This window comes from Oncorhynchus masou, chromosome 12 (genome assembly GCF_036934945.1).
Source record: "Oncorhynchus masou masou isolate Uvic2021 chromosome 12, UVic_Omas_1.1, whole genome shotgun sequence".
NCBI lineage: Eukaryota > Metazoa > Chordata > Actinopteri > Salmoniformes > Salmonidae > Oncorhynchus > Oncorhynchus masou.
In genome coordinates, this window is record NC_088223.1 from 81346419 (window position 1) to 81366755 (window position 20337).

The 20337-nt window shown below is 41.0% G+C and overlaps 1 protein-coding gene across 4 annotated transcripts; it reads left to right on the top strand.

The window, feature by feature from the left end:
* The first annotated feature begins 1195 nt into the window (after positions 1 to 1195).
* Positions 1196 to 20280, top strand: smfn (small fragment nuclease). 4 transcript variants are annotated; one of them, XM_064982169.1, is made up of 8 exons: positions 1196 to 1548; positions 3017 to 3100; positions 3304 to 3381; positions 8471 to 8582; positions 9036 to 9144; positions 9684 to 9737; positions 14892 to 15027; positions 15274 to 15457. In XM_064982169.1, exons 1-7 carry the CDS (start codon positions 1246 to 1248, stop codon positions 15013 to 15015), a joined length of 864 nt encoding a protein of 287 aa, XP_064838241.1. In that variant the 5' UTR covers positions 1196 to 1245; the 3' UTR covers positions 15016 to 15027; positions 15274 to 15457. The 4 variants fall into 4 exon arrangements, with proteins under 4 accessions (XP_064838241.1, XP_064838242.1, XP_064838240.1 ...); XM_064982170.1 differs by having other exon boundaries at positions 15315 to 15457; XM_064982168.1 differs by lacking the exon at positions 15274 to 15457 and adding an exon at positions 19963 to 20280 and having other exon boundaries at positions 1201 to 1548.
* The last annotated feature ends 57 nt before the right edge of the window (positions 20281 to 20337 follow it).

Sequence of the window (20337 nt, forward strand, 5' to 3'; positions counted from 1 at the left end):
TGATGCTGTCACATACGGCCAGTATCACTTCAGACATGGAGATGGCCCCAGAGTTCAACTGGTGTGAATTTATATGCGTCCCAAATGTCACCCTATTTCCTATGTAACTTGGTCAAAAGTAGTGCACTAAATAGGAAATAGGGTGCTATTTCCAAGGCAGATGTTGACTCATACATCATTCTGTGTCCTAGAGTTCATTCACACCAGTGAAAAAGACAACTGCTTCTCCTCAGTCGGAATACAAATATGCCTATGGCAGTTTCTTCAACAACAGCAATGTACATCAGGATCTGGTTTTTGTTTTTCTATGTTTTAGAATGTGAGAAACAGGGGGATTTGATTGTGTGAGCCCCACTGTGGATTAAACTTTGAAGAGTGTCTGCGGAAACTGCTTGTTGTTATGTACTAATAATACTGCTGTTTAGCCATCCAGCAAAGTGGATCAAACCTGTCGGCGTCTGCCGTAAGCTGTTTTGTGTGACGGCCTGATAGACGCTCCTGTTTATCTGCACTGCACTTGGTTTTAGATATATATTTTAATTATATAAAATCTCAATATATTTTCAGAAAACCCTTTTTGGATGTTAGGTACCAAAATAGGTGACACACTTCCTCAATGCAACCATCATGTATTTTTCCACTTGGCAAGAAAATGTAGTGTTGTACATATACATATACGTATTTTATATACAATACATATTGAGCAATTCATGTAATTTTCTTAAATCACATTCAAAAAGGAAAAAACATATATAACACAACAATATACATTTATTTCACATGAAGTGTTCCCTCTTGTTACAAACTATTTCCCCTTGTGCAAATTGATTGCTTGTAATTACTTGTTTTTCTTGCACAATATTGTCATGTTCTTTCGTTTTGAATGGGAGTTGTGGGTAGTGGGAGAAAGGGAGTGTAATGTCATAATCTGGGGCACAATAAGACGCTGATACGATGGCCGTTAATTACAAGTTCTACACAACACGTCGAGCAGCACCCATCTCTCTCAAACCATGCCATTGCTTCGATATACAACCATTCAGTACAAACAATGGTTAATGCTATGCCTTGTAAATACCTGATTATTTGCTTATTTAAATCGGTCCAGTTGCTGGACATGGAAATACTTTCTACATCTAAGAAGTAGGAATGCTTGGCAACAACATTCCATACACGCTTGAGATGTTGCTGACGCAATGGTTTTACGACAGTTTAACGACAATTTTGATCGGAAGTTGATCCAGGATGCCGGCGTTCTTGTGCACTCGAGCATCAGCGTGGTCTTTCAGCTCGAAACTTCTTTGCAAGTTTGCGAATTTTCCTACTCTTCGCCCAAGCAGCAGTCAAAGGTTTTCAGCAAGTCGACATTTATTTTTGCAGTCAAGCACAAGTCTGAACTGCGCTATTTCTGAGCAGAGGAAAGGCCTAGCGCCAAGACGGACCGGGCTGAATATTTTTGTACATAATATCTCCACATACCGCAAGAAAATGTCATCTTCGCGATCAGACCCTGGCATGAGGCAGAGGATGGTGTGGGTGGACTTGGAGGTAACGTTAACGTGCCTTTCTAGCTAGAAGCTAGCAGTTGCAACGGGTTTGTTCATTACTGGTAGTTAGCTAACAGCTGTTAGGTAGGCTATAGCTAAGTTAGCTAAACAAAAACATACTAACGTTAGCTAGCTGTTCAGATAGAACTTGGCCTGACATTGACAACTGTAATGAGGTAATTTGCGTCAAACAACTTTTGATAGCTAGCCAGCCAGCCAGCTATGGATACCTAACTAGTGTTAGTATAATTGACACCATGGTGTTAGCTTTTTAGCTACACCATCAAATGTCTGCTTCTCTCATCTCTCATAATATTTTTTTTGCAGACGTCATAGTTAGTTATTGTCTTTATTAGCTAGCAAATTACTAAATCTGTTATACATGCGTTTTGCCACTAATCCATCACTCCCACTGCAGTGAGCTGTCAACCTATTCATTATTTTGTCAGTGTAATGTAATGGTTTTCGAAGGCTGAGATTCAAATGCTGTACTGTATCTAACTAGCTAAACATACGTGCCATTTTAAGTGTCATGATTAACGTTAGTATCTAACGTAAACTCACTCACTTTTGTACATTTTTTTTCACCTTTATTTAACCAGGTAGGCAAGTTGAGAACAAGTTCTCATTTACAATTGCGACCTGGCCAGGATAAAGCATAGCAGTTCGACACTTACAACAACACAGAGTACATCTCCTTGCTCCGTACAATTGACCTTATTTTAGCGCCCCAAAAACGTATTCCAGATCAACTGTAATTTCAATACCACTGTAAAGCACAATTTCTCCCCTTTCCAACAAAATTAATAACGTGACCTCAACGCTGCCCGTTTCTGTATAATTCAAGCAAGCAATGAGCCCCGTAGGGTCTTTAAAAATGGCGGGTGGGGAAGCGAAACTAATGCGTGATAGTGAGAAGGAGAGATGTTGTGTGGGAAAACAACTTTTTTTCACTGGTTCTGTCCAACTTATCACCTTATTACTGTCCATTTCTTGTTTTTAAAGGATGGGAGAAGTGCTACACCTGGCGGAGAGAGATTGTAAGACAGAAATAGTTGATTTATGCGTGCTGTATGTTATGTTATAACATGACACGTCACGATGTAACGGAGGGTCTGTTTTTTTCCAACTTTTCTCCAATACTATAGAGCCATTACCATGTCGATCAACGCTTGAATAGAAACCTAGTTCACACCCCCGATTTTGAAGTCAACACAGTGGCTACAGTCCCATTAGTTTTCTTTGTAGCCTCGTTTGAATGTTTACATTAGCTTTTTAATTTTAAACGTCTCATGATTCTCTTGCATGTTATGGAAAGCAAGAAAGGGCCAGAGCAGAATGATGGTGCATTTTCGGTGATGTAGTTGTTTACTATAGCATAGCATTTTGAATGGGAATGTTGTCTTTATGCATATTAGCTACAGTAGACCTACACCATTTTCTCTTATTGTGTACATTCTTTTTTTCAGATGACAGGACTGGACATAGAGAAGGACCAGATCATTGAGATGGCGTGCCTCATAACAGATTCAGAATTAAATGTTTTAGCTGAGGTAATTCGCATTCTGGCTGCCACCCAAATTCCTATTGCCTACTTAGTGGTCTATGTTTGACCAGAGCCTTAAGAGCCCTGGTCAAAAGTAGTGCACTACACAGGGAATAGGGTGCCATTTGGGATGCTAGACTGTCATTCAATTGGTTGCATTTAATTCCTCTGTACATTACGTGAAGAATGACGTGAAAGTTATGTTGACAGGGTCCCAATTTGATAATCAACACAACCGGCGAACTGCTGGATGGGATGGACAACTGGTGTAAAGAACATCATGGCAATGTAAGCATAACTTGTGGAACTCTAGGTCCCGATCCTCTACCCTTTTCCTGAAATGTGAACATTGACACTCCCTTGTCATGGATTTCAAAGCATAGCATTGGTGTAAATGTTGGCTGGAAGAAATTAGCACAACTGTAAAAATCCATGTAAGGAAGTTTGCAAGTAGATGGAGAATTGGCACTGCCTAATGCCACCTCATTGCAAGTTGTCTCAGACAGACTAAAATGTTCAGATGCGTTTTGCTTAACTTCTTGCGTCGAGCATTCCCGTATCCGGGAGCGTAATCATAGCCTCAAAGCTCATTACCATAACGCAACATTAACTATTCATGAAAATCGTAAATTAAATGAAAGAAATATATTCACTCACAAGCTTAGCCTTTTGTTAACAACACTGTCATCTCAGATTTTCAAAATATGCTTTTCAACCATCGCTACACAAGCATTTGTGTAAGAGTATTGATAGCTAGCATAGCATTAGCCTAACATTCAGCAGGCAACATTTTCACAAAAACAAGAAAAGCATTTAAATAAAATCATTTACCTTTGAATAACTTTGGATGTTTTCAATGAGGAGACTCTCAGTTAGATAGCAAATGTTCAGTTTTTCCAAAAAGATTATTTGTGTAGGAGAAATCGCTCCGTTTTGTTCATCACGTTTGGCTAAGAAAAACCCCCCGAAAATTCAGTCATTACAATGCCAAACTTTTTTCCAAATTAACTCCATAATATCGACAGAAACTTGGCAACCGTTGTTTAGAATCAATCCTCAAGGTGTTTTTCACATATCTATTCGATGATAAATCATTCGTGGCAGTTGGCTTTCTCCTCTGAAGCAAATGGTAAAATGCACGCAGCTGGAGATTACGCAATAATTTCGACGGAGGACACCAAGCGGGCACCTGGTAAATGTAGTCTCTTATGGTCAATCTTCCAATGATATGCCTACAAATACGTCACAATGCTGCAGACACCTTGGGGAAACGGCAGAAAGTGTAGTCTCATTCCTGGTGCATTCACAGCCATATAAGGAGACATTGGAACACAGCGCCTTCAAAATCTGGGCCATTTCCTGTTTGAAATATCATCTTGGTTTCGCCTGTAGCATCAGTTAGGTGGCACTCACAGGTAATAGCATAGTGCATAGTAGAATGCATAGTCAAGCATCTTTTCGTGAGCAAAATATCTTGTTTAAAACGGGAACGTTTTTTTATCCAAAAATTAAAAGAGCGCCCCCTATATCGAAGAAGTTAATGAACAAGATGCTGCACCAGCACAAATAAGTCTCCTAATTCAAAAGTAATCAGTTTAATTACTCAATACATAAACCAAGAAAGCTGAATAGTTAATACATTCATATTGAACATACAGTTGAAGTTGGAAGTTTACATACACTTAGGTTTGAGTCATTAACTCGTTTTTAACCACTCCACAAATGTCTTGTTAACAAACTATAGTTTTGGCAAGTCGGTTAGGACATCTACTTTGTGCATGACACAAGTCATTTTTCCAACAATTGTTTACAGACAGATTATTTCACTTATAATTCACTGTCACAATTCCAGTGGGTCAGAAGTTTACATACACTAAGTTGACTGTGCCTTTCAACTGCTTGGAAAATTCCAGAAAATGTTGTCTTGGCTTTAGAAGCTTCTTATAGGCTAATTGACATCAATTGGAGGTACATGTGGCTGTATTTCAATGCCTACCTTCAAACTCGGTGGCTCTTTGTTTGACATCATGGGGAAATCTAAATAACATCATCCAAGACCTCAAAGAAAATTGTATACCTCCACAAGTCTGGTTCATCCTTGGGAGCAATTTCCAAACGCCTGAAGGTACCACGTCCGTGTTCTGTCTCCTAGAGATGAGCTTACTTTGGTGCGAAAAGTGCAAATCAATCCCAGAACAACAGCAAAGGACCTTGTGAAGATGCTGGAGGAAACAGGTACAAAGTATCTATATCCACAGTAAAATAAGTCCTATATCGACAGAACCTGAAAGGCCGCTCAGCAAGGAAGAAGCCACTGTTCCAAAACCGCCATTAAAAAAGCCAGACTACTGTTTGCAACTGCACACGGGACAAAGATAATACTTTTTGGAGAATTGTCCTCTGGTCTGATGAAACAAAAATAGAACTGTTTGGCCATAATGACCATCGTTATGTTTGGGGTGAAAACGGGGAGGTGTGCAAGCTGAAGAACACCTTTCCAACCGTGAAGCACGGTGGTGGCAGCATCATGTTGTGGGGGTGCTTTGCTGCAGGTGGGACTGGTGCACTTCACAAAATAGATGGCATCATGAGGAAGACAAATTATGTTGAAGCAACATCTCAAGACATCAGTCAAGAAGTTAAAGCTTGGTCCAAATGGACAATGACCCCAAGCATACTTCCAAAGTTGTGGCAAAATGGCTTAAGGAACAACAGTCAAGGTATTGGAGTGACCCTGACCTCAATCCCATAGAAAATTTGTGGGCAGAACTGAAAAAGCATGTGTAAGCAAGGAGGACTACAAACCTGACTCAGTTTCACCAGCCCTGTCAGGAGGAATGGGCCAACATTCACCCAACTTATTGTGGGAAGCTTGTGGAAGGCTACCCAAAACTTTTGACCCAAGTTAAACAATTTAAAGGCAATGCTACCAAATACTAATTGAGTGTATGTAAACTTCTGACCCACTGGGAATGTGATGAAAGAAATAAGAGCTGAAATAAATCATTCTCTCTACTACTACTTCACGTTATTAAAATAAAGTGGTGATCCTAACTGACCTAAGACAGGGAATTTTTACTAGGATTAAATGTCAGGAATTGTGAAAAACCGAGTTTAAATGTAGTTGCCTAAGGTGTATGTAAACTTCAGACTTCAACTGTAATACATTATGTTCCATAAGTCTTTACTTAGTGACATTATCTTAGTGTCAACAACCACAATACCTGTATTGTGTGTAGATGAGTAATGCATTTAATTTAATCAATTTGAAAAAGAAGGGGTCTGAATTCCGAATGCGTATATACAGTGCATTCGGAAAGTATGCAGGCCCCTTGACTTTTCTCCAGAGATGTTTGAGTGCGGCCTCTGGCTGGGCCACTCAAGCACATTCAGACATGTCCTGAAATCACTCCTGTGTTGTCTTGGCTGTGTGCTTAGGGTCGTTGTCCTGTTGGAAGGTGAACCGTTGTCCCAGTCAGGTCCCGAGTGCTTTGGAGCAAGGATCTCCCTGTACTTTGCTTTGTTCATCTTTCCCTCGATCCTGACTAGTCTCCCAGTACCTACTGCTGAAAAACATCCCCACAGCATGATACTACCACCACCATGCTTCACCGTAGGGGTGGTGCCATGATTCCTCCAGAAATGACGCTTGTCATTCAGACCAAAGAGTTAAAATCTTGGTTTCATCAGACCAGAGAATCTTGTTTCTCATGGTCTGAGAGACTTTAGATGCCGTGTGGCAAACTCCAAGCGGGCTGTCATGTGCCTTTTTTTTACTGAGGAGTGGCTTCCGTCTGGCCACTCTACCATAAAGGCCTGATTTAGTGGAGTGCTGCAAAGGCAGATTGACTATCAGGTTCTTGGTCAGTTCCCGGACCAATGCCTTTCTCCCCCGATTGCTCAGTTTGGCTGGGCGGCCAGCTCGGAAGAGCCTTGGTGGTTCCAAACTGCTTCCATTTTAAGAATGATGGAGGCCACCGTGTTCTTGGGGGCCTTCAATGCTGCAGACATTTTTTTGTTACCCTTCCCCAGATCTATCCTCAACACAATCCTGTCTCGGAGCTCCACGGACAATTCCTTCAACATCATGGCTTGGTTTTTGCTCTGACATGCACTGTCAACTGTGGTACCTTATATAGACAGGTGTGTGCCCTTCCAAATAGCCACTCAGATTTTTTACAAGCCACATTTTCTTTTTTGCCTCTAACAAAACTAAAAACAGATGAGCATGCTTTGTAATGTTTCTAAAACAGTAAATGTATTACTAGTAAGAAGTCGTGGTATATTGTTTAATTTCATTTTTTGTTGCCTGAGTTTTTTTTAAACTAAAATATCACACAAGTCAAACATTTTCACTACTCCAGTAAGGTGACTGTAGTCGGGTTTGTGCCAATGTGATTGAGTCTGACTAGTAGAAGCGTTGTTGTCTTCCCTAACAGTTGATGCGCAAACATAGAAAAACAACCTAGCTTGTGAACAAAACAATGTAAATAGCCAAGAAACACAAGGACAGAGTCTCACAGTAGACCTTCGTTTCAAGTAAATTAAACCAATTTCATGCCTGTGCGCAGTGCTTCTAAAAATTATTATTTCACTCAGCTCTTCACGTGCGCACAGCCCCCAGCCAGGCAGTGTTGCAGCGCGAGTTGGAATAGGCTACAGGATTCGTAGTTATTTGACTTTGTGCGATTCATTTACCAGCTATGAAACAAAACAGCAGAAATACTTTTTTGAACAGCTGCTGCAGCATTTATTTTACTATATATTTAATCATACTTGTCTATTTTTATTTCGGAAATGCATGTGGAACCCTGACACCCACCGATGTGGCTGGTGAAATTGACATTTTACCCACCAATGTCAAAATCTACCCGCAGGTGTTTAATTTTAAGCCCTGGTCTAGATTGTCACTATGCTCAGCACTTATGACCAGTTGTCTACTCTTAGACACTTTGTGGATACGGCTCAGCTCTGACTCGCAAACAAGAGAATATTTCAGAACCTTTCCATTGAGAACAGCTCATCCATATTTTATGCTGTCATCTCGCCAGCTACATTGTGTATTAAATTGCCTAGTAAATATTTGCTTCAGTCTTTGTTTCCTTGCTCTCAATTTGCTTTGAGCAATGATCAGTAGGATTATGAGCTGGGATCTTATCAATAAATAAAATGCACAACTTTGTAGGATTCACAAGGAGAGCATGTGTTAAGCTATTTTATAATGTTGCATAATCACCTTCCGGTGTAAAAACCATTAAAAACTGAGAATAGGCATTGGTCTGAAGCTGAAAAATAATGAACACCGCAATGCCTATTCCACTTTTTCATATTCAGAAAAAAATAGTGTATACTTACTCCTGTGCATTCTGTTTCCCAGTCTGGGTTGACACAGGCAGTGAGGGACAGTAAGATCTCGCTGCAGCAGGCTGAGTACGAGTTCCTCTCTTTCATCAGACAGCACACCCCACCTGGCCACTGTCCCCTTGCAGGTGAGTGGCCCTCTTTCTTCACTGGACTATAAACGTAGAGAATACCGTCATTAAAACACTGTCACACCTGTGTCGTATTCAGTAGAAAATACTCTGAAAACGGTGAAACGGGGAGTTTCCCTGGGTGCCAAATCTGTTTGGGTTATCATGCAGACTCTTTGTCACTCGTTGTCATGCAAAACATGTTTGACTTGACAATAAGCAATGGAGTTGGCATGAGCACAAACAGTTCTAGGACAAGGCTAGGTGTTTTTGGTACCACCTTGTTTAGAAAGTTTTTAACACTGTTACCATTTTATTTTGTCACTTTGCAAAATTTAACTTATCCTTTGCCATGCAAAGGTCCTCCTATGCCACTGAGTGGAAAATATACATTTTTCTTGCTGAGGAATCATTGTAGCACTTTCGGCACATCCAAAACTGAATGACTGATGCTTTCTTTTTTCCCTGCAGGGAACTCTGTGCATGCGGATAAGAAGTTCCTGGACAAGTACATGCCCCAGTTCATGCACCATCTCCACTACAGGATCATCGACGTGAGCACGATCAAGGAGCTCTGCAGGTGTGTGTGTGTGTGTGTGTCGATAAGGCATAGGTACTTCACCTGTTTACCCAAGTCAGTCAGTATGTCTTCAGAGAGAGTGGTCAGTCCAATGTCTCTGGCTCAGTCAACTCAGATGGCTAGAGAACAGGCCTTAAGTTAGCTGAAGTTTGTAATGGCTGTTTGAAGAGAGCTGAACCATGAACTACAGTTTCTCCCAGCCCATAGACTACTTTCAGGGTGAGAAACCATCTAACATCAAGTTGTAAAATAGTGAACTACTCCTTTAATGGCTATTTATCCATTTTCACGTGCCTTGATGTGAACTGTGGTATTCATGCACTTCCATGCATTTTGTTAATTTAGCAGATTCTCTTCTGCTTAGCAACTTCCTTGTACGAGGTTAAATTTAACTTTCTAAAGGCAAATTACCTATTCAATGCCTTACTTCATAAATGTATGAAACAACAGTGTCTTCAAACAGACAAATATTGCTGTTATGTGATGTCATTTCTGAGAAGGGGCAGAGTTTAATTTGTGCATGTGTCCCACTACTCAAGACGGTGGTTTCCAGAAGAATACAAGCTTGCACCACAGAAGAAAGCGTCTCACAGGCAAGTCTGACAGAAGTGTTTTAAAGAGTCAAGCTCAAAGTACCATGGTCATGTTAGAAATGTCTGGCCTTTGACAGATGTCTATGAGCTGTGCCATGTTATACGCAAAGTGAACAGTCCAGGAAGAGCATTGGATCAAGTAGATATTGATGCATAGAAGTGTTACTGTTGTAAGAGGACTGAGGTTCAATTCCCATGCCCACCCTTTCCATTGTTTTTCCCACCTGCCTGTATCCCGCTCTTTTTTTTTCCAGAACTGTCAATACATTTATAAAATACCCTTAAATACAGTGCCTTCAGGAAAGTATTCACACCCCTGGACTTTTCATGTTTTGTTCTTACAGCCTGAATTGAAAATGGATGACATTGAGATGTGTTGTCACTGGCCTACACACACTACCCCATGTCAATGGAATTGTGCTTTTAGACTTTTTTATTTATTAAAAATGAAAAGCTAAAATGTCATGTTAGTAAGTATTCAACCCCTTTGTTATGGCAGGACTAAAAAAGTTCAGGAGTAAACATTTGCTTAACAAGTTGAATGGTGAAGTTATTACACTTTGGATGGTGTATCAATACATCCAGTCACTACAAAGATACAGGCATCCTTCCTAATGGAGAGGAAGGAAATTGAGGCTTGATCACCATGAGGCTAATTGTGATTTTAAGACGGTTGCAGACTAATGCCTATGATTAGAAACTGCTGATGGATCAACATTGTAGTTACTCCATACTAGTAACCTAAATGACAGTACCTGCAAAACACCAGCATCAACAGTGAAGAGGTGATACTGGCCTTCTAGGCAGAGTTGCAAAATTATAATTTTCTCTGGTTTTACTATTTATAGGTATGTGTTTGTGTAAAATTTACATTTTTGTTTTATTCTATGAACTACTGACAAGATTTCTTCCAAATAAATTAATGAATCAAGCCACGTACAAGGTTGTCCTGGAAAGAAAACTTGCTTCCTTCTGCTCTGACAATGTTCCCCAATTCTGAGGTTTGTTTTTTCCAGCGTGACAATGCTCCATGCCAAAAACCTCTGGAATGTGATCAAGAAGATGATGTATGGGTCACAAGCCATCAAACAAATGCGCCAGGAGTGGCATAAAGTCACCCAACATCAATGTGAAAGACTGGTGGAGAGCGTGCCAAGACGTGTGATTGAAAGTCAGGGTCATTCAACCAAATATTGATTTCTGAACTCTTCCTAAGTTCAAATATTAGTATTGTGTTTAAAAACGAATATGAACTTATTAGGGTTAGTAGTCAGTAGTTTTATAGAATAAAACAAAACATTTCATTTTACCCAAACACATACCTATAAATAGTAACACAAGAGAAACAGAATTTTGCAATGTTGTCTTAATTTATAGAAATATAAATTTCTATTTTTACCTTTTCGTTTAACTAGGCAAGTCGGTTAATAATATCCTCTTTGGGAAAGGCGTGCCGCTAGCGGGACACCTCAACAACATCCGGCGAAATTCAAACTACAGTATTATAAATATTTAACTTGTATAAAATAGATCAAAATAAATCTTAACTTCTTGTTAAACCTCTTGAAACTCCCCATCCCGGATCCGGGATCGTGAATAAAGCCTCAGGCTCATTAGCATAACGCAACGTTAACGATTTCTGAAAATCGCAAATAAAATGAAAATAATGCGCCTGCTCTAAACCTTAGCCTTTTCTTAACAACACTGTCATCTCAGATTTTCAAAATATGCTTTTGAACCATAGCTATTCACTAATTTGTGTAAGAGTATGCTAAGCTAGCTTAGCATTTTGAGTAGCATTTAGCACGCAACATTTTCACAAAAACCAGATAACCAAATAAATAAAATCATTTACCTTTGAAGAGCTTCGGATATTTTCAATGAGGAAACTCTGTTACATAGCAAATGTTCAGTTTTTCCTGAAAGCATCTTTGTGTAGGAGAAATCGCTCCGTTTTGTACATCACATTTGGCTACCGAAACGAACCGAAAATTCAGTCACCAACAACGTCAAACTTTTTCCGAATTAACTCCATAATATCGACCGAAACATGGCAAACGTTGTTTGGAATCAATCCTCAAGGTGTTTTTTCACATATCTCTTCATTGATATATCATTCGTGGAAGCCTGCTTTCTTCTCTGAATTCCATGGAAAAATACTTGCAGCTGAGGTTTGCGCACCAATTTCGGCGCAGGACACCGGGCGGACACCTGGTAAATGTGGTCTCTTATGGTCAATCTTCCAATGATATGCCTACAAATACGTCACAATGCTGCAGACACCTTGGGGAAACGACAGAAAGGGCAGACTCATTCCTCTCGCAGTCACAGCCATATAAGGAGACAATGGAAAACGGAGCCTCAAAATTCCTGCTCATTTCCTGGATGCCGTTTCATCTTGGTTTTACCTGTAGCTCACGTTCTAGGGCACCCACAGACAATATCTTTGCAGTTCTGGAAACGTCAGTGTTTTCTTTCCAAAGCTACCAATTATATGCATAGTCGAGCATCTTTTTGTGACAAAATATTGCGCTTAAAACGGGCACGTCTTTTTATCCAAAAATGATATAGCGCCCCTAGAGTTTCAAGAGTTAATCCAGCCGTGGTGTCAGATTTCAAAAATGCTTTACGGCGAAAGCAAACCATGTGACTATCTGAGGACAGCGCCCCCGCATACAAACACATGAAAAACATATTTCAACCAGGCAGGTGCGACACGAAAGTCAGAAATAGCAATGTAATAAATGCCTTACCTTTGATCTTCTTCTGTTGGCACTCCAAAAGGTCCCAGTTACATCACAAATCATCATTTTGTTCGATAATGTCTTTTATCCAGTTTAGCTGGCATGCTTCAGTCAATAATCCACCCAGTTTCCCTCCCATCAAAATGCATACAAAATGAATCCCAAACGTTGCTAATAACATTTTCCAAACCTCAGGTACCCTAATATGTAAATAAACAATACAATTTAAGCAGGAGAATTGTTAGTCTTTACCGGAGAAAAATACCAAAGACCGCGCTCTCTTCCACGCGCTTGGAAAACACTACAGCCAAAATGGGAGCCACCTAGAAAAACTACAATTTCTGGCTCATTTTTCTAAAAACCAGCCTGAAACTCCTCTAAAGACTAGACATCTAGTGGAAGCCCTAGGAACTGCAATCTGGGAGGACTTCACCTTACAATAAAAGTGATAGCCATTGTAAATAGTGGTGGGATGGTTTGTCCTCTGGGTTTTGCCTGCCATATCAGTTCTGTTATACTCACAGACATCAGTTTAACAGTTTTAGAGGCTTTAGAGTTTTCTATCCAAACCTACCAATTATATGCATAGCCTAGCTTCTGGGCCTGAGTAACAGGCACTTTACTTTGGCACGCTTTTCATCCGGACGTCAAAATACTGCCCCCTATCCCAAACAAATTTTAAGAACAAATTCTCATTTACAATGGCAGCTTACTCCGGCCAAACTCGGACAACGCAGTGGCCAATTGTGCTCCACCCTATGGGACTCCCAATCACGGCCAGATGTGATACAGTACCAGTCAAAAGTTTGGACACCTACTCATTCAAGGGTTTTTCTACATTGTAGAAAAATAGGGAAAACATCAAAACTATGAAATAGTCATGTAATAATAATAAAAAAGTGTTAAACAAATCAAAATATATTTTAGTTTTTCATTCTAGCCACCCTTTGCCTTGATGACAGCTTTGTACACTTTTTGCATTCTCTCAACCAGCTTCACCTGAAATTGTTTTCCAACAGTCTTGAAGGCATTCCCACATGCTCAGCACTTGTTGGCTGCTTTTACTTTACTCTGTGGTCCAACTCATTTCAAACCAACTCAATTTGGTTGAGGTCAGGTGATTGTGGAGGCCAGGTCAACTGGTGCAGCACTCCGTCACTCTCCTTAGTCAAATAGCCCTTACACAGCCTGGAGGTGTGTTGTTTCATTGTCCTGTTGAAAAACAAATGATTGTCCCACTAAGCGCAAACCAGATGGGATGGCGTATCGCTGTGGAATGCTGTGGTAGCCATGCTGGTTGTGTGCCTTGAATTCTAAATACATCACCAACAAAGCACCATCACACCTCTTCCTCCATGCTTCACGGTGGGAACTACACATGCGGAGATCATCCATTCACCCACTTTGCGTCTCACGAAGACACGGCGGTTGGAACCAAAAATCTCAAATTTGGACTCATCAGACCAAAGGACAGATTTCCACCAGTCTTATTATTGGTGGCCTTTTAGTAGTGGTTTCTTTGCAGCCATTCGACCTTGAAGGCCTGATTCACGCAGTCTCCTCTGAACAGTTGATGCTGAGATGTCTGTTACTTGAACTCTGGTGCATTTTTTTGGGGCTTCAATTTCTGAGGCTGGTAACTAATGAACTCTGCGTCTTCCTTTCCTGTGGCAGTCCTCATGAGAGCGAGTTTCATCATAGCACTTGATTTTTTTTGCGACTGCACTTGGAGAAACTTTAAAAGTTCTTGAAATGTTCCGCATTGACTGAGCCTTCATGTCTATGTAATGGTGGACTGTTTATTTTTGCTGTTCTTGCCATAATATGTACTTGGTATTTTACCAAATATGGCTGCTATCTGTATACCACCCCCTACCTTTTCACAACACAACGGATTGGCTCAATTGCATTAAGAAGGAAAGAAATTCCACAAATTCACTTAACAAAGCACACCTGTTAATTGAAATGCATTCCAGGTGACTACCTCATGAAGCTGGTTGAGAGAATGCCAATTGAACAAAGCTGTCTTTTAAAATGTTTTAACTTTTATCTAACTAGACATCAAGGCAAAGGGTGGCTACTTGGAAGAATCTCAAACAAATGAAATGTATTTCATTTTTAACACTTTTTGGTACTACATGATTCCGTATGTCTTTCATAGTTTTGATGTCTTCACTATTATACAATGTAGAAAATAAAAAAAAAAAAAAAAAAAAAAAAAAACTTTGAATGTGTAGGTGTCAACTTTTGACTGGTACTGAATATTCTCTATGTATACATCTGTGTGTACATACAGTGTAGAGTTAGAGGTCATGGAGAATATACCCAAAATAGAACAGCTTAAAATGATTATATAGATTGTGTATGAGTTATAAAGTGCCATCTTGTATAATTGTCTTTCCCTTTCTAGAGCACTGGGCGATATTCAGGAGAGCATCAAGGAACTGCACTTCTACAGAGCACATGTTTTCAAATCGCAGACAGAGGAAAAGAAGCGCAAGATATTGCAAAATTGCGACGGCAACAGTGTTTGAGGGTGTTCCAAGGTGGGTGTTGAGGTTAAGAGATGGAGTAAGAGGTATTACCTGAATCCCAAATGGCACCCTAATTCCTTGTCAAAAGTACTGCACGACATGGGGAGTAGGGTGCCATTTGTGCGCAGGCAAGGTTTTAGATTCGGAAAATAAATACAATTTGCACAGCTGAATTTGAACTTTAATCTCCAGTCTGCCAAGAAAACTGTGATTATCGTTTTCTGATTCACACCTGTCTTTCCTGATATCCGTTTTTAGTTCCTATTTGCATTTGGCTGCAAAGGCATCTTGCTTTCCAGGTTCAACGTGGACATTTCCTTGTTTGGAAAAAAGCTGCTAAAATGTGTCCTTTCAGTTCTGCTGCCAATATTATCTGGGATTGATTCATCATTTCATATTTTATCAGATTATACCAGAAACAATAAACTCCATTTTCTTTGAACCATCTTGTGCACATTTCTGGCATGTCTAAATTTGATGTACTGATTCTAACACTAGATGGCAGTTTGTGCTTATATAAGGGGTACCAATATTTAAGAAATCCGACACACAAATAGACAGTAGTGTGTACTGTCTATCCACTCAGTCATTGTCTGACTATGCCAGTTGGTGTAGGGTGACTTTTCCTCTAGACACTGATCTTGAGTCAAATTGAGTCATTTTCCCCACTTGTGTAAATTTAGAATTGGGCAAGGGAAGCTAATCCTAGATCTGAACCTAAGGGAAATGTCACCCTGGTGACTGGAAAAACTGCTTAGACTGACACTTAACCCTAATTGCTCCTGTAAGTCACTGCATAAAAGCGTCTGCTAAATGACTAATACTTTTTAAAATGTATTTAGTGTAGTCTACTTATAGTACTATATACTATTTAACCTACTGTTTAGAAAAAAACAGTTCAAAAAAATATCTTCAATCATGTGCAGCAAATTCTACTAGACGATAAGCCTAAATGAGGATGACATCCTGGCATGTTAAGCATGCTAAACTCGGCGAAAAATGAAATGTCCTCATTGTCAACTGCGTTTCTTTTCTTCAGCAGTCTTAGTGTAAATATTTGTATGAACATAAGATTCAACAACTGAGACACACTGAACAAGTTCCACAGACATGTAACTAACATAAATGGAATAATGTGTCCCTGAACAAAGGAGGGGCGGGGTTGGGGTCAAAATCAAAAGTAACAGTTAGTATCTGGTATGGCCACCAGCTGCATTAGTACTGCAGTGCCTCTCCTCATGGACTTCGCCTGGCCATGGCAGAGCACTGACATTCCCGTCTTGCAGGAAATAATGCGCAGAACGAGCAGTGTGGCTGGTGGCATTGTCATGCTGGAGGATCATGTCAGGATGAGCCTGCAGGAAGGATACCACATGCGGTAGGAGGATGTCTTCCCTTTAACGCACAGCGTTCGGATTGCCTGCAATGACCACAAGCTCAGTCCGATGCTGCTGTGACACACCGCCCCAGACCATGATGGACCCTCCACCTCCACATAGATCCCGCCTCGGTGTAACGCTCATTTCTTTGACGATAAACGCAAATCCGACCATCACCCCTTGTGAGACAAAACCACGACTCGTCGGTGAAGAGCACGTTTGCCAGTCCTGTCTGGTCCAGCGACGGTGGGTTTGTGCCCATAGGTGATGTCTGGTGAGGACCTGCCTTACAACAGGCCTACAAGCCCTCTGTCCAGCCTCTCTCAGCCTATTGCGGACAGTCTGAGCACCGATGGAGGGATGGTGCATTCCTGGTGTAACTCTGGCAGTGCTTGTTTCCATCCTGTACCTGTCCTGCAGGTGTAATGTTCGGATATACCGATCCTGTGCAGGTGTTGTTACACGTGGTCTGTCACTGCGAGGACGATCAGCTGTCTGTCCTGTCTCCCTGTAGGGCTGTCTTAGGTGTCTCATGGTACGGACATTGCGATTTATTGCCCTGGCCTCATCTGCAGTCCTCATACCTCCTTGCAGCATGCCTAAGGCACGTTCACACAGGAGCAGGGACCCTGGGCATCTTTCTTTTGGTGTTTTTCAGAGTCAGTAGAAAGGCCTCTTTAGTGTCCTACGTTTTCATAACTGAACTTAATTGTCTACGGTCTAAGCTGTTAGTGTCTTAACGACCGTTCCACAGGTGGTTCATTTAATTATGGTTCGTTGAACAAGCATGTGAAACAGTATTTAAACCCTTTACCATGAAGATCTGTGAAGTTACTTGGATTTTTATGAATTTTCTTTGAAAGAGGGTCCTGAAAAGGGGACATGTTCTCGATTTGCGTCATCAAAAAGTACTATTTAGAACGCAAGTATTGGTATTCGGGCACCACCATGTTTTGAAAAGGAGGTGAGAAATTACGTGAGTTACCTTGCAAGGGCTCATCAAAGTATCTGGCTGCCCCACTAACCCTAACCCCACTTTGATTCAAGTGTCCTCGTTCCTGTTCAGAGGCTTCTTATACGGGACAAACAATCAGCAGATGAACACCACATCCCAAAGGCACCCTATATTCCCTTTGGGCTCCCGAGCTGCGCAGCGGTCTAAGGCAATGCATCTCAGTGCTAGAGGCGTCACTACAGACACCCTGGTTCGATTCAAGGCTGTATCACAACCCACCGTGATTGGGAGTCCCATAGGGCTGTGCACAATTGGCCCAGTGTCATTCGGGTTAGGGTTTACCCTGGGGTAAGCCGTCATTGTAAATAAGAATTTGTTCTTAACCGACTTGCCTAGTTTTTTTTTTTTTTAACCTTTATTTAACCAGGAAGGGCTCATTGAGATTAAAATATATTTTTCAAGAGCGCCCTGGCCAAGATAGACAGCACCAAGTCATTACAAAAAAATTACAGACAGACAACATGAAAAACTACAAGTAATCTAGTAAAAACCATTGAATTCACAAGAGTATAAAACAGCAAATTAAAAACATTGACAGGTCAGGGAATCAGCCTCAAAATCCTTCATCAGTGATTTAAAAACACCAATCGGGACAAGTTCTTCCAGTTTAAAAGTATTTTGTAAGGTGCTCCAAGACGATGGCGCAGAGTACATAAAAGCCCTTTTACCAAATTCAGTTGGGACATTTGGAACAGTTAGCAGGATAAAGTCCAGCGAACGAAGAGAGTACCCACCACATTTGTAAACAATAAAAATGCACAAATAAAAAGGTAATAAACCCAAAATGGCTTTGTAAATAAAAGTATACCAGTGACTGAGCCTACGAGTGACTAGAGAAGGCCAGCCAACCCTGGTATACAAAGTGCAGAGTTGCGTAAGGGTTTTGCAGTTTAAAAAAATCTCAAAGTGCCATGGTAAAGAGTGTCAATTGATCTCAAACACTGAGCGGAAGCATTCATATATAAAATATCTCCATAGTCTAGTAAAGGCATAAATATAGCTGATACTAGCCTCCTGGCTTCAAAAGAGAAACAGGCCTTATTCCTAAAATAAACTGTAAAGTTAAATAAATTAGTGGGAATGCACTCCTTTTGACCAGGGCACTATGACAGGAATAGGGTGCCACTGCACAGTAAGCATGTCCTGCAGGTATACTGGTGCAGACCAGTCAGAGGTTGGGTTGGTTGGAGGCATATGATGGGCTCTATACTGGGGGGACTGTTTATGTGAGTCTCTAGCTTTGAACAATCCTTACTTGATTTCACACAGCCTGTCTGTTTGAGAAGCAGCAGAAGCCTAAGAGTGAGCTTTTGAGGGAGGGAATGTGCATGTGAGGGATTGTGTATGCCAGTGAGTGTGTTTCTCTTGTGTACTAGTGTGGGTTTACAGTTTGTGCATACACTCTTGAGTCTTACTCTTCCTGAGTAAGTGTGTCTCTTGCCACTTCGGCGCTGATTCATCCCCTCACTTCCTTCGCTCAACTGTCCGTGCCCCCGGAGAGGTAACACCTTTGCGCTCTTTTCCTCAAGTACAAATCGATGAAGGGGCAATCTCACTGCCTTGGAGGACATGCGGTGTGAGAGTGATGTGCTTCAGCTCTCTGGGCAGGTCAGAGAGAGGAGGAGAAGAAAGATAAACATCTGACCTGGCTTCAAGGAGAAGGGTGTGTCCGAAGTAGCCTCCTTTTAAATTGCACTACTTTTTACCAGATCCCATAGTGCTCCTGTCAAAAATAGTGCACTATATTCAAACGTATGTGTACACCCCTTTAAATTAGTGGGTTTAGCAATTTCAGCCACACCCGTTGCTGACAGGTGTATAAATCGAGCACACAGCCATGAAATCTCCATAGACAAACATTGGCAGTAGAATCTCCTTACTGAAGAGCTGTGTCTTTTAAAATGGACCATCATAGGATGCCACCGATCCAACAAGTCAGTTCGTCGAATATCTGCCCTGCTAGCGTTGCCATGGTCAACTGAAAGTGCTGTTAATTTGAAATGGAAATGTCTAGGAGCATCAACGGCTCAGCTGCGGAGTGGTAGACTATACAAGTTCACAGAACGGGACTGCTGAAGCGCACAATGCGTAAAAATTGTCTGTCCTCGGTTGCAACACTCGCTATCGAGTTCCAAACTGACTCGAAGCAATGTTGGCACAACTGTTAATCGGAAGCTTCAAAGGGTTTCCATGGCCGAGTAGCTGCACACAAGCCAAAGAACACCATGCGCAATGCCAAGTGTGGGCTGGAGTGGTGTAAAGGCCCTTTCCTGTTTTCAGCATGACAGTGCTCAACCTCACTAATGCTCATGTGGCTGAATGAAAGCAATTTCATTTGGAAAGCCTTCACAGAAGAGTGGAGGCTATTTATAGCAGCAAAGGGGGGCACAACTCTATATTAATGCCCGTGATTTTGGAATGAGATGTTCGACGATCAGGTGTCCACATACTTTTGGTCATGTAGTGTATATAGGGAATAGGGTACCATTTCTAACGCTGACAGAGACGTGCCTTAGCCTGTCTTTCCGTTAACTTCCTTTTTGTTCCTTCCAGACATGTGACCCACCTGTCACTCATCACGTAACCTTGATGAGACAAGCGTGAGGCGTTTTACCCTGCACCTGTTCCGGACCATGTGAACCCTACACATTATTCACTTGTAGAGATCCCATGGACTTTTCCCAGATTTTCTTGTTACAGCCTGAATTTAAAATGTATTACATTTAGATTGTGTCACTGGCCTACACACAATAACCGATAATGTGAAAATAGAATTATGTTTACAAATGCAATCAATTAAAAGCTGAAATGTTTTTAGTCAATAAGTATTCAACCCCTTTGTTATATAAATAAAAAAGTGCTTAAAAGTCACATTAGTTGCATGGAATAATAGTGTTTAGCATGATTTTTGAATGACTACCTCATCTC

Excerpts from the sequence above, each read along its gene's own strand:
- smfn (XM_064982169.1), top strand. The coding sequence starts at position 1,246 with ATGCCGGCGTTCTTGTGCACTCGAGCATCAGCGTGGTCTTTCAGCTCG. Across the intron at positions 3,101-3,303 it reads AATTAAATGTTTTAGCTGAG|GGTCCCAATTTGATAATCAA; the intron begins GTAATTCGCATT and ends TTATGTTGACAG. Across the intron at positions 3,382-8,470 it reads GTAAAGAACATCATGGCAAT|TCTGGGTTGACACAGGCAGT; the intron begins GTAAGCATAACT and ends TCTGTTTCCCAG.